Source organism: Nycticebus coucang, chromosome 3, assembly GCF_027406575.1.
Source record: "Nycticebus coucang isolate mNycCou1 chromosome 3, mNycCou1.pri, whole genome shotgun sequence".
Taxonomy (NCBI): Eukaryota; Metazoa; Chordata; class Mammalia; order Primates; family Lorisidae; genus Nycticebus; species Nycticebus coucang.
Genome location: NC_069782.1, coordinates 124,966,950 through 124,981,877, shown reverse-complemented (window position 1 = coordinate 124,981,877; position 14,928 = coordinate 124,966,950). Strand labels below are relative to the sequence as shown.

At 40.0% G+C, this 14,928-nt stretch overlaps 1 protein-coding gene across 4 annotated transcripts in view; it reads right to left on the bottom strand.

Moving 5' to 3' along the window:
* The window catches only part of ENTPD1 (ectonucleoside triphosphate diphosphohydrolase 1), a 187,343-nt gene that overhangs the window by 52,543 nt on the left and 119,872 nt on the right, over positions 1–14,928 (bottom strand). For all 4 annotated transcript variants that reach the window (XM_053582846.1, XM_053582845.1, XM_053582847.1 and 1 more), the window contains exon 8: positions 7,340–7,450. In XM_053582846.1, the coding sequence (XP_053438821.1) occupies positions 7,340–7,450 (111 nt within the window). The remainder of the gene's footprint in view (positions 1–7,339; positions 7,451–14,928) is intronic.

The window sequence follows — 14,928 nt, the reverse complement described above, 5'->3', positions numbered from 1 at the left end:
CATTAAGTTATTAACTTCCTCTCTTTCCATTTTCTTTAGGAAGGCTTGCAGTGCTATAAATTTACCTCTTAGGACTGCCTTTGCAGTATCCCAGAGGTTCTGATAATTCGTGTCTTCATTGTTGTTTTGTTCCAGAAATTTGGTGATTTCCTTCTTAATCTCGTCTATAATCCATCTATCCTTCAGCATGTTTTTGTATGGGTATGCAGATTCTGTTGATGGTCTGAGAAGATGCAAGGAATAATTTCTATTTTTTTTTAATTTGCTGAGGTTAGATTTGTGGCCTAGGATGTGGTCGATATTGGAATATGTTCCGTGGGCTGATGAGAAGAATGTGTATTCAGTTTTGTTGGGATGCAATGTTCTGTAGATGTCTGTTAGGTCCAGATATTGAATGGTTAAGTTTAAATCTAAAATTGCTTTGCTTAGCTTCTTTTTGGAGGATCTATCCAGCACTGTGAAAGGTGTGTTAAAATCTCCAACTACCATGGAACTGCAGGAAATCGAGTTGCTCATATATGTTAGAGTTTCTCTTATAAATTGAGGTGCATTCTGCTTGGGTGCATAAATATTAATAATTGAAATCTCATATTGAGTATTACCTTTAACAAATATGAAGTGTCCATCCTTATCCTTCCTTATTTTGGTTGGTTTAAAGCCTATTGCATGTGCCAATAGGATTGCAATGCCTGCTTTTTTCTGCTTTCCTTTTGCCTTGAGTATAGATGACCATCCCTTCACCTTGAGTCTATATTTGTCTTTTAATGTAAGATGTGATTCTTATATGCAGCAGATATCTGGCTTGAGTTTTTGTATCCAGTCAGGCAACCTGTGCCTCTTTAGAGGACAATTTAAACCATTCACATTAATTGAGAATACTGATAAGCCTTTTGAGAGTCCAGTGGACATTTTTAATCCTTTTGCGACTGTGGAAGTTGGAATTTAATCAAAATTTTTTGGTGGGTTTACTTTTGTGGTGGAGGATTACGCTGGTCTTTATGGAGGATAAGTCTGAGAATATCCTGGAGAGCTGGTTTAGTTATGGCAAATTTCTTCAACATGTGAATGTCATTAAAGTATTTCATTTCTCCATCATAAATGAAACTCAGTTGAGCTGGGTACAGGATCCTGGGTTGAAAGTTATTTTGTTTTAGGAGATTAAAAGTTGATGACCATCCTCTTCTAGCTTGAAAGGTTTCAGCAGAGAGATGTGCAGTTATTCTAATATTCTTCCCCTTGTAGGTAATGATTTTCTTTCATCTGGCTGCTTTCAGAATTTTCTCCTTCATATTAACTTCAGTGAAATGGATTATCATGTGTCTGGGGGATGTCTTATTTGGGTTGAGTCGTGCTGGAGTTCTGAAACTGTCTGCTATCTGAATTTCAGAATCTCTTGGCATGTCTGGAAAGTTCTCTTTCATAATCTCATGGAGAAGAGACTCTGTGCCTTGTGAAGTCATTGCTTTCGGGGATCCCTATAAGACAAATATTGGTTTTCTTCGAGTTATCCCAGAGCCCTCTGAGAGAGTGATCTGTTTTTGCCCTCCATTTCTCTTCTTCGCTGAGAGTTTGGGAGCATTCGAAAGCTTTGTCTTCAATGTCAGAAATCCTTTCTTCTGCTTGTCCATTCTGTTACTGAGGTATTCTACTGTGTTTCTCAGATCTTTGAGGGCTGCAACTTCTTGTCTCAATGTGTCAAAATCTTTGGTCATTTGGTCTTTGAATTCATTGATTCTTGAGACATCTTTTGGGTTACTGCTTGGAATTCTAATTCGATCTTATTTGCTATCCAGATTCTGAATTCGATTTCTGACATCTCTATTTGTTTATGCATGGGATCTTGTGGTGTGTCTGCCCCATTGTTGCTTGGGGGAGTTGATCTACTCTGATTATTCATATTGCCAGAGTATTTCCGTTGATTTCGCCTCATGATTGTTTTTAACCATTGCCTCTGGCTATCCTCAGAGTTGGGAAGGTGTCTCTCTAAGATTAGACCCCAGCGGGAATCACTCTATTGTTGCTGGATCTTTGTAGGGAGTGACCCTGTGTAGCTCCTCTGGGGCTGCCTCAGCCAGGTAGTTCTGGTTGTGGGAGCAGCTCCGGATCCAGCAACACACCTGGATCCAGCAACAGGGCAGGGGGTGGTGCACACAGTTCTGGGAGTGCCTGGTTCCCAGTGACTTTGGCACAGATGGCCCAAGGCTCCAGCAGTCTCTGGCCAGAAGGGCTCTGCGCTGAGGCAGGAAGGCTCCAGAGGGCACGTGGCTACCAGAGTCCCTGGCCAGACAAGCGAGTTGGTGTGGAGGGAGGGAGGGTACAGGAGGCAGGATGTGGGGTTGCGCAGCTCCTGGAGTTCCTGGTCAGGGTGTGTGGAGGCCAGGCGGACATGGATCACGGGTCACAGCGCAGCTCTTCCGGAGGTCCGGGCAGGCGCCGATTGTGGGTTGCAGGTTGCGTGCACCTCCTCCAGGGGTCCGGGTGGGCGCTGATTGGGTCACTGTGCAGCTCTTATGGAGGTCTGGGTGGACGCCATTCGCGGGTTGCTGGTCCCAGGCAGCTCTTATGGAGGTCCCGGCAGGCACCAATCGCCTATCTAGCTGTTTGTGCTGCCTCTGCTCTCTGGCCCCTGCACAGCCTTCTCCCTGCTGTGCCAATCACTCCCGTTTGATTGCAGTGCCTCTGCGCTCACTCGAAGAGCCCTGAATAGCCACTCTGCAGATGAACAGGTGGAAGCCACGGTACCGCCATGTTGGCACTGGTCATGTGGTTGCGAGCCCTTTTCTGCATTTTTAAATGATTAAGGTAGCTGAAAAGTCTTATCTTCTAGTTCAGATTCTTTCTTCTCCATATTTTATTCTGATATTGAAATACTCTACCATGTTCTGAAACTCCCTGAAGGCCTCTTTCAATTATTTAAGCTCAATTATATCCTTCCTAATTATGTCCAGATCCCTGGTGACTCTATCTTTATTTTCATTGATTTCTTGAGGCAATTTTTAGACTTTTTTCTTTCCTGGTTTTCAACTTTGTGTTCAATTCCATCCATCTTATTTGCCATCAACATTCTGAATTCCATCTTTGTTGTTTCAATAATTTCTTTATGGTTGGAATTTTCTGCAATAGCTCGATTGTGATCCCTTGGGGAAGTTGATCTGTTCTTGATTTTTCATGTTGCCAGAATTTTTGCTGGTACCTCCTCATGTATGTGGTTTCTTTTCTTTCTATTTTTTCCATTTCCCTTCCTCCTCTTTACCTCTTCTCACCTTAACTCTAGGCTATTGAGTTGTTGACTCCATTCCTGGATTCTGCTGTGTCCTGCCATCCTCAACACAGATCTTTCAGTAACTGCAAGTAAAAAAGAGGACAGAAGCTGCAGCAGAGCTAACCGTACCTACCAGAGGAATGGAGAAGGAGCGGTGAACACAGCTGGAGCTCAGCAGGGGGGTGCAAGAGATAAAAGCCCAGCCAGATGGTAGAAGACCCCTCCTCTTCTACTGTGTGACTGATTCTACAGTAACTCTGACACTGGGAAGGCCCTGGCAGCAGTGGTGTCTCTCCACTGGGCTCCCTTTGCTCTCTACCACCTGTCCCCATGTCCCTTTCCCTCCTGGGCTACAAAGACTGCCTGACATCCCCTCCTCCATTAAGCTCCCACTGTCACTTCCATTCATCTTTTTAAAATCCAAGTTTTCTATATGCTCCAGTCTTTGGCTCAGACCCTCTATCAGCTTATTAAGAAAACAGTGCCATTAAAAATCTTACAACTCAGGGGCAGCGCCTGTGGCTCAACGGAGTAGGGCGCCAGCCCCATATGCCAGAGGTGGTGGGTTCAAACCCAACCCTAGCCAAAAACTGCAAAAGAAAAAAAAAGGGTGTAAAAATCTTACAACTCAGTTTAGTCTATGCACTGACTGCAGCAGCATCTCTTCAGAGTTTATTAGCCCTCACATCAGACCTAGCTCACACACACTCTGCATTTTAATATGATTCTCAAGTGATTAATTTGCATAGTAAATTTTGAGAAACAGAGATCTGGTACAGAGTTTAGGAAGCATTTTGCTAAGGACTGCTAAAAGTGTCCGTAACTCACCTTCTATCTTGTCTTTACTTAAACTCCTATTTTTTCATCTGATTCATATAAAACATGAAGGACTCATGTTTTCACTCTTCCTTCCTTCCACTGAAGATACTAAGAGCTTCCTGCCAGCTGCTATGACTATAAATCCAGATGCCCATAGCCTACTCTGTTCCTCTCTTGCCCTCAATTAGAGAACAACAGGCCAAGGCATCTTAGTTCAGCCTAGAGTTCATCTGTAACCCTGCTTCTCAGCCCTTGAGATAGGCATTCCCTCCTGGACACCCTGAGAAGGTTGAGAGAGAGATAAATAACAGTTGTTAAGCATCTATCATGTATCATAAACCATGCCAGATGTTTTATATGTAGTACCTCTAGGCTGCCTAAACCATCTGCCTTTTCCCAGATTACTTTCCTGTTCTATAAACCCTACCTGCTAACTAGGGACTATTTATTACTTGGTTCCTACCTTCCCCAAGTTTCTGGAAAGATAAGTCCATACCTAACATGCCTTGCTCTGCTCTGATGGAATTTTTAGAATGGCCTAGCTTGAAACTTGTCTTTCCACACAGTTCTGGAAAATACCTATTGATTGACTCCTCTACACATAACATTCTCCTGAGATCTTGGCGTGGACATCAGTTGACGCTGTCTGTCTAGGTCCCTACTTCCTTTCAGTAACTGCATTCTTCTTTTCCTTTGTGGAAAAACCTTCACCCTATTTTATGTAGTCTCGGTGGGCCTGTCAAACAAAGAACATCTATGGCATATGGGATTCCAAGAATCCACTTAGGCCCAACTTGAAACTCACTAGCCCCTGTAGGTTCCTGAAGGCTGATCTTCCTCCAAGGGAGAAATGCCATTTTGGCCTAATTTTCCTGATTTCTTCAATATTCCTATTCACCTCTTCCTTCTGGAAAGTTGTACATTAACTATATAGGCTGACCTCCTGAGGGTTATGATAGTAGCCAACAATATCTGGAAAGTTGTACACTAACTATATAGGCTGACCTCCTGAGGGTTATGATAGTAGCCAACAATATAGAAGCCAAAGGCATCCACCTGGTCTATCAAAGCAGAACTGATCATGCTCATGTTTGTAGAGTCATTACTATGTGCTCTCCAAATGGGGAGAAGGGGCTCCACTCTTCTCTCTCCTCTCCTTTTCCTATTCTCAGGGCAATGGAAAGTACCAAGTTCTCTGTCATTCACCAATATCTCCTTACTCCCCCTACCACACACATAAAGGGGCATTGGCAGATCTTCAAGAATGGGATGCATTTCTCTAAAAAGGCTAAAAAAATCATTGGATTGAATGTCAGGATTCAGAGCATGCTGAGAAATACCTAGCTATTGGTACACAGAATTTAATAGCATTATTCTATTGGATGACCAGCCTTTCAGAGTGGAGAAGTGGCTAAATCTTGTTTCTGAAGGATTCTACCAGCTCTCCAATTAACCTACCAGAAGATTACTATGGAGTGTCTCTTTCAGTCACTTTTCTACTCTCTCTACCTCAGGGATCCAATGGGGCATCCTACTGAACATTAGTAGTTGTAGTTTACATTTTATTTCCCTTGCCAAAGCAAAAACAAGCAGTATGATATGACATGTATAGCCTGCCTTTCAGCATTTAATGTATGCTTAACAATTGTTAGTTCTCTCTGCCAAAGATATTCCAAAGGTACATTCCCGAACATAGCCATACTCAACTAGCAGTCCCTCCTCATGGTGAAGTTAGGAGGAAAAAAAGAGAGTCACCTCATAACAGTGTACTTGACAAAATAGCTGGATGGACAATACAGTTGGAGAAAACGAATCCTGGGTCCAAACACCCCCCTCAACATTCTAGATTCTGAGTGAGGATGTGAGTTTTATCTCACAATTCCCCTTCCCCAAATATTTCAGGATTTCTCCCAAATGCAGGCCTTTCAGAGCTTCCTTCCAGGCCTTATGAGCAATTCCTCATGTAGCTTACCTGAGCAGACCTACAAGTCTACATATATGTGTTCTTAGCGTAATAATCTGATAATGTGAAAAATCAGATGTAGAAAAAAGGGAAATCAGACAGAACTTTTACTCTGAACCTGAAGTAATTTTTTGTTCAAAGAACTTAAATCTACTTCCTCAGCAGCCATATGCAGGCCTGGTCTCAAGTTGCCTTTATTCCAAGATATTTATCTTTCTCCACAGATCGCCACCAGCTGCAAAATACCTCCTCCCCGACCAAAGTGCTTTGTAAACGGTGAAGTACTAAGGCATATTTGAGCAACTCTTGCTAAAGGCCTTGACTACACTTCTTTCATGTTCTAACTCAGACAAAATACTTGAAGAGAATGCCAAACCTCCAGGCATAGCCTTTCCCCTTTGTCTGTGTAGACAAGTGCATCCATTTTTAATTAATGGCATTTCTTAAGAATGAAACCATAGTTCACTGTTGTTGCAACAATTTAAAAATAGCTATTTTAAGCTGCCCCTAGATGATCTGTCTGTTTTTTATAATCAGAGAGGACCTCATACCTCTCTCCTTTCTGGAAACTTTTATCAGATAGCACTAGATCTTGAATGACTCAATACTTTAAAAATAAGAAAAATCTTGTGCTTTTAATTTATGAGTAAGTAAGAGACATTTTAGTTCTTGGCAATGCAGAGTTTTACAGCAATGGTAATTGCTGCAGATTCTGTGAATTGCCTGTCTTCCTTGCTAAAAGAATTTTGATTCAGGGGCTGAGGAAGGAAAGGGAGCTGCAATATTCCTAACTCCAGGCAACAACTCATAATGGGTCTAAGGCTCTAAGCCAGTCATAAAACCTGCACCTTGATTTCCCAGTCAATCCTGGCCAATGAGATATAAGGGGAAGACTTCTGGGGGACTTCTGAGATAGGTTTTGCTTTCCTATAAAAAGGAACAAATGTATCTGGTTCTACCTTTCTCCTGGCCTGGAACATGACTATGATGCCTAAAGCCACAGCATCATGAGGAAATAGGCACAGCCACAGAACTGAAGAATTAATGGCTGAGATGGAGATATACTGCTGTCTCCTGCTAGACTTTGTATAAAATAAGAAAAGTCAGGTCTTATTTAAGTCACTGTATGCCAAGTTATCAAGGAATGCTAATGAATTCATTCCTGAGTCTACCATCTGTGCTTCACTAACACATTTGCTGGATCTTGGTCATACCAGCCATGAGTCTAAAAGCATATCCTTCACACTATTAAGGGCACAGGGCAATTGTGATAGCTGGCGTTTCTAGTCACTTACCTCTTTCCAAGGCCTAGAGCAGAAATTTCTCACCACCTCAATCACCTTTTCCTGAGAGACTTTCGATGTCAAGTTAAAAAAATTCATCACAAAGTAAAAAGCTGAAAATGCCTACAAGAGAAAATTTCAGAGTTTTAGGCTGTGTCCAACACAGAAGGATGTCAACTTGTTCTCCTGAAGGTCATATCCCTAGCACAGGTGCCTTTGTTGAATAAATTAAGACACCAAGTAATATTACAGGTCCGAGAGCTGTTTCTTTCCTGGAAGGGGGGCCATTTTGCTGCTAACACACATTTCTAAGCCACTTGGCAGCTACTTTTTTCTATAGTGGTGTAGTGGCGGTTTCAGGGAGAAATAAATATGGATAAAGCCGACAAGAAAAGAGAGAGTTGCAAAATTCTCATTTAAAAAATACTATAAATGGGGTGGCACCTGTAGCTCAAAGGAGCAGGGTGCCAGCCCCATAAACCAGAGGTGGTGGGTTCGAACCCAGCCCCGGCCAAAAACTTCAAAAAAAATAAATAATAAATAAAATACTATGTATGAATGTTTAATGAATAAATAAAACTGGAATATTTTACACAATGGTATTAAGAGTTATCTCTGAATGGCAACCCTGTAAGTTTGTTTTCCTTTTTTTTCTTTTTGCCTATTTTCTATAATGAACACTTACTGCTTTCTTAACAAAAATCCAATCTTCATTCAACAAACATTTATTGTGCATCTCCTATGAGCTAGACACTATTCTAGACACAACTGAAGTTTTTAAAAAATAATTATCATTATACATGAGAATTACAAAAATAGTTAACAGTAAAATTAAGTAATAAGGCATTTTATTAAAATGACCCTGAATTGTGCTGCTTAGTGACAACTGCTATTAAATGTGTTACAGAGGTTTCTAGCCATTTTTCCCAATCTAACATACATAAGCTTTTTATTATGCTTTATATTACCTTATAACTGTGTCTTTTAGTGAAGTATTATTTAAAGGGTATAAAAACAATTGAGCAGAGTTTGTTATATGAAGCAATTCAAACCCTAATTCTAGGGCTTTTTCTCTCTCCTGGCCTAAAGGGTGCTAGTTTTCAGGGGAAACCATTTTGAAGTTTATAGAAACATGTCATTCAACAAATACCCTGAGCTCTGCATTCTAGGCACTGGGCTGAGTCAGAAAGTTTACTGTGGTTATTGGAGGGGAGCAAAAAGTTGTCCATGTGCTAGAATGGTTTGGATTAGGGATTATAATTTGCTTTTTGTGAAATTACTAAGCCAGAATTGAATATAGAAAGGAAACGTGATTCTCAAACAAGTCAAGCAACAATCTTATGTAATTCTCATAAGCAGAGAAACAAAGAGGTAGGCAAAGAAACAGGAGGTAGCAGAGATCCCACTGAGAGCTCACTGTGACTCAGAAGAGGGAATATGGCTCCAACAGGCAATTTCCTGCTACAACCAGACCTTATGCTATAATTCCACCTAACATAAAATCAATGCAGCTTCTTAAAATTTCATTTAAAAAATATTATATATTAACTTATATCTAACAAAAATTAACAGATATGAGCATATTAATCCTTTTTAATAAATTTTATTTTTCTAGCTTGAGTTTTTTCCTCCACTTCCAGTCCCAACAAGAACCCATATTAACTTAATATGATGCCTTCCATTTCCCGCCAGATTCATATAATCATATATGTACATGTATGAAGTGTTTGTTTATAAATGAAATTTTAAATATATTCTTCATCTTGCTTTTCTTAACAACTCTTTGTAGCAACCCCTCTAAGTCAACTGGGCATACTCTAATGGTTACACAGGAGTCTATGGTGTGGATGTATCTTAATTCATTTGATGACTCCCTAACTGGTAGATATTCTCTTGATTTCCAGCATTTTCCCCATGAGCGATGTTGCCATAAATACCTCTGGACACTTAGACTCTGAACTGGTGTGCTCATTCCTTTGGGAAATTGAGCTCCCCAGGAACTCTGAAAGGCAGCCTCTACATAACCTAAACTCAGGAATTTTAGCACTTTCAATATCACCGTATGCTGGGTGCAGAACCAAATCTTGGTATGGTGCTATTACTACCATCTTAACCAAAGATATTATCATCTCTGTATAGACACTGCAATAGCCTCTTAATTTGTCTCTGTATTACCTTTCTGGTCCTATTCCAATTCATCCTGCAAACAAAAATCACAGGAATCTTTTAAAAACAAATTTGATCATATCATTTCCCTGCTTAAAACCTTCAGTGGTTCCTAATTATACTTAGAATAAAGTCCAAGTTCTACCAGCTCTCTCAAGATGCGGCATGCTCTAATCCTGCTTACCTCACCAATGCCATCTCATATACTTGCCCACCTTGCTCACCATACCATAGCCACCCTGACCTTCAATTACTGCCAAGATTTTCCTTTTCAGGGCATGCATACTTGGCTATTCCCTCTGCTGAATTCCCAGTCTTCCATATCTTCTCCTGAGGGAGGCTCTGACAACCAGCCTAGACTAGGATCCTCTGTTATTTCCTTTCATGGGACCTCTTTCTTCCCAGCAGTTGCTGCAGTCTGATTTGCTTTTCTTTAAGTTTCTGGTCTTTTGACTGCCTTCCCTCTAGAAGGACAGCTCTGTGATGGCAGGGATGGAACCTGCCTTGTCCTTAGCTAAATCTGACACACTAGCATGGCACTTGGTAATGTAAGAGCTCTATAAATAAGTGGCAGAAAACTGCTCTTTCTCTAGTTCTTAGGGCACTGACTATAATGTAAGAGACATTCAGTAAACCTCTGCTGAGTAACAGACTAGATAAATTTCTATATGCTTGGATTTGCATAACCAGTGCCTACAAAAGTCCCCTTTGTTAATTACAACTATTAAGATTTTTTTTCCTCTAGTGAACTGACGGTCAGGTGCAAAGGAGTGAAGAACCTTTTAGTTTTTACTTTAAATTTTTTATACAGTTTGATTTTTTATAACTAACATGTAATAAATCAATAATAAATATTTCCTTAAACTGTTACATTTCAAAAGACTTTCTGAAATTAGTTCAAGAGCTCATTCCACTAGCAAAAGGCTTAATGAGTTAAATACCTAGAAATTCTCATGCTTTTGCTAAGCTGGCTTTTGCTAAGGTGTGACATTTGCTTTTTAAAGTAAATAAAAATTATGAAAAACATGAACAATCAAAACATTCTGTGAGGCAGACTTAGCAAGACATTAAGCTTTTAGTGGGTTACACAGTAATCAAGTCATCAGGCCTTCTTGGTTCACATCATCCCTGACCCCACAAAACTCTACATACCATGGGATCTTAAAAACTTCCCCCGACCTGTAGAAGCCTCCCTTTGGCATCTCAGAATCCTGCTTTTATTTATCTCACAACACATGAAAGTTGCCTTCTTCATTTATGTTCCTTAAAAATAGAAATGTCTTCAAAATTCTGAATTATTCAAAAGTAACACACACTGATTGTCTAGAATTCAATATTACAAGTTAAAAATGGAAGTTTCTATTTAAACTAACCATTCCCTAGAGATAAACACTTTAACAACTTATGTTTAATACATATAGTAAATGTATTTATAAAATAATAAAATACATGCATGTATTTTTACTTAAATGTGATGATACTAGATACAATGTTCAATAATCCTGTTTTGTAAACTATTACTTAGTAATCATACAACAGAGGTAAGTTTCCATATAAATTTACCTCACTCATTTAATTACTATAATAGATTCTTTGTATGGATATATCATAATTTATTTAATCTCCTACTCATAAGTATATAGGCTTTCTAATATTTCACTAGTATAAATAATGCTAGAGTGTGCTTGCATCTTTGGTCAGAAGGTAAATATATCTTATGAGAGCAGATATCCACTGAAACACATGGTCAAAAATGTCCATATACCAATTCATAATAGTCTAAAACTGGAAACAACCCTAATTTCCACCAACTGATACATTTTGGTGTATTCCAACAAAGAAATAATACCCTGCAGTGAAAGAATAAATAACTATTACATGCTACAACATAGAGAATTCTCAGATAATATTGAGTAAAAGAAGCCAGAGGTAAAAGAATACATACCACATGATTCCAAGAACTAGCAATACTAATCTATGGTGAAAGGTTTCTGAGGTGTGGTTACCTTTGCAGGGAAAATTATCAGAGAGGAGGGAGTCAAGGGAACCTTTTAGGATGCTGGAACTCTTCTATATCTTTATCTAGTTAATGAACTCATAGCTGTATACCTTAAAAATTATTCAGCTGTGCTCTTAAAATGTATACATTTTACTGTAGGTATGTTAGACTTCAATTTAAAAAGCAGAAGAGAACATATCTCAAATATCTATCTATATCTTGTCAGATTCTCTTTCAAAAAGACTGGATCACTTTACAACTATTAAAGATAGGCCTTTTTTGTTTTTTTACCCAAGCATACTTAGAGCCCAAAGTATGTTCTATTTTCCATGAGTCCCACAAATGGCCATCTGCGTGCCCCCTAAAAAGGGGTATTCATTTACTCCAGAATGTGGAAAGTTTTTTCTTTCCTGACCTCTTTAGCCATCTCTTCATCTTCTATCTTCCTAAAGCTTCTATTTTCCTGTACTATAGAAAACCAAGTTTATGAATCAAAACCTCAACCATGAGTCATTTCCAAAACCAAAATGTACAAACAATTTTTAAAAAGATGCTAAAGTAACTGAAATAGTGATGAGTGTAAAGAAATCGATTTAGATTCAAAAGTTAAAAGGGAAGGTTTCATTTTATTTTAGATAGAGAGACATCTGCCCAATTCTGTGGACTGCCAGAGGGAGCCAGACCTTGCCCTGCAGGGGTACCAGAGGACCAGTGTGGCTGGGGCCAAGGTGCAGTCTCTAAAGGAGAAAAAGATTCACTGCATTGTTAACCTCTGGCTTGGAACAAACTCAGGTGGAACACACCCCAGTTTCCATTGAGCACTGGAGGGAGTCAGACTTTAACTCTCTCTCACAGCTGGTGGCAGAGTGTGGTGGCCCGGCAAAGGAGGCACTGACTCCCCTTTGACTCAGGCAGGCACAAATCCCAGGTGCATTGCTCATTAAAGGGAACTGGGCCACAGCCCCATGGGGTTACCAGTGACTGAGCATGGCAGAGGTGCAATGTGGAGAAGGAGGTACCAGCCCCCCTGGACTAACTCTTTTGCTGGGCAGGCCTTTCTGACTCCATGGAGCACTGGAGCGAGTCACACTTGAGCTGACAGTGGACCCCTGCTATGTAGTTGCTGGAGACCTTTTGAACTCTCCAACTAGATCAGCGACTGTGCTGACTGGGACAATTGGTTTGATACTCCTGACCTGAGCCAGTCACCAGGGGACGCTTCAAGGTTGAGCCCTGGTTGTATTGTAGTGGGAGGGTCTGATTCTCCTCTTCCAGCTGTTGCCCATGGAGGCGGGGTGTCTTAGTTGCTTGTATTTCTCTACAGCTGAGATTTCAGCCAAAAGCCACTGATTCACTAGGATTGGATAGAGACTAGCTAAATACAAGACAGAGCCACCTAGCCCCCATCACACCAACCAGGTCCTCAGAGTCTCAGGCTGCAGTACTGAATGGGTCCTTTGTAAAGCTTTAGGGGAAAGGCCAGTCACCAGTCCCAGCTCTTTGGTAAAGGGCTAGTTAATTACAATTCCAGCATCCCTCAATCCAATTTCACCTTATCAACTTCTCTAGCCAAACTGTGAAAAATAATCATGGGGTGGAATCAGTGGAAAAACTCTGGCAATATGAATAATCAGAGTAGATCAACTCCCCCAAGGAAAAACAAAGGAGACACAACAGAAGATGCCATTCATAAACAAATGGCTGAAATGACAGAAATTCAGTTCAGAATATGGATGGTAAATAAGATTAATAGAATGGAAGTAAATTTGAAATTAGAAATTCAAGGAGTAATTCAAAAGTTGTCTAAAGAAATCAATGAATTTAAAGACAAAATCTCCAAAGACTTAGACACAGTGAGGCAAGAAATTGCAGCCCTCAAAGAACTGAGAAATACAGTAGAATCCTTCAGTAACAGAATGAAGCAGGCAAAAGAAAGGGTCTCTGACATTGAGACAAAGCTTTTGAATGCTCCCAAATGCTCAAAGAGGCAGAGAAGTGGGGAGCAAAAAAGGATCATTCCCTGAGACAGTTGTGGGACCACTCCAAAAAAGCAAACATTCATGTTATAGGAATTCCTGAAGAAAGAGGATAGTCCTAAAGGCACTGATGTTCTACTCCAAGATATTATGGAGAAGAACTTCCCAAGCATGGCAAGAGATACTGAAATTCAGGTAGTACACAGTTTCAGAACCCCAGCATGACTCACTCCAAATAAAGCATCTCCTAGACCAGTGGCTCTTAACCTGTGGGTCGTGACCCCTTTGTAACAATGAAAATACATCCTGCATATCAGATATTTACATTATGATTCAAAACAGTAGCAAAATTGCAGTTATGAAGTAGCAACAAAAATAATTCTATGGTTGGGGGGTCACCACAACATGAGGAACTGTATTAAAGGGTCACAGCATTAGGAGGCATTAGGAAGGTTGAGAACCACTGTCCTAGACATGTAATTAACTCTGCCAAAGTTAAGATGAAGGTGAAAATTCCGCAAGCAGCCAGACATAAGAAAATCATAACTTACAAGGGGAAGAACATCAGAATAACTGCAGAGATCTCAGCCAAAACTTTTCAAGCCAGAAGAAGATGGTCATTGACCTTCAATCTCCTAAAACAAAACGACTCTCAGCCCAGGATCCTATATCTAGCTAAACTGAGTTTCATTTGTGATGGAGAAATCAAATACTTTAGAGACATACACATGTTGAAGAAATTTGCCACAACTAAACCAGCTCTCCAGGTTATTCTCAGACCCATCCTCCACAATGACCAGCACAATGCTCTACCGCCAAAGTAAACTCACCCAGAAATTTTTGAACAAAACCCAACTTACACAGAGGTGAAAGGATTATAAGTGTCCACTGGACATTCGAAAAACTTGACACCCAAAACACTACCAGGCTTATCAATTCTCTCAATTAATGTGAATGGTTTAAATTGTCCTCTAAAGGGGCACAGGTAGGCTGACTGGATACATAAACTCAGACCAGATATCTGTTGCATATAAGAATTTCATCTTACCTTAAAGGATAAAAATAGACTTAGGGTGAAGGGATGGACATTTATAATTTAGGAAAATGGAAATCAGAAAAAAGCAGGGGTTACAATTTTATTTTCAGATACAATAGCCTTAAACCAACAAAGGTAAGGAAAGATAAGGATAGTCACATCATATTTGTCAAGGGAAACACTCAACATGAAAAGATTTCAGTTATTAACATTTATGCACCCAACCAGAATGCCACTCAATTTATAAAGGAGACCTTACCAGACGTGAACAATTTGATATCTTCCTGTACCATAATAGTTGGAGACTTAACACCCCTTTGGGAGTGTTAGACTGATCCTCCAAGAATAAACTAAACAAAGAAACATTGGACTTAAACTTGACACTAGAACAAATGGACTTAACCTCTACAGAACATTTAATCCT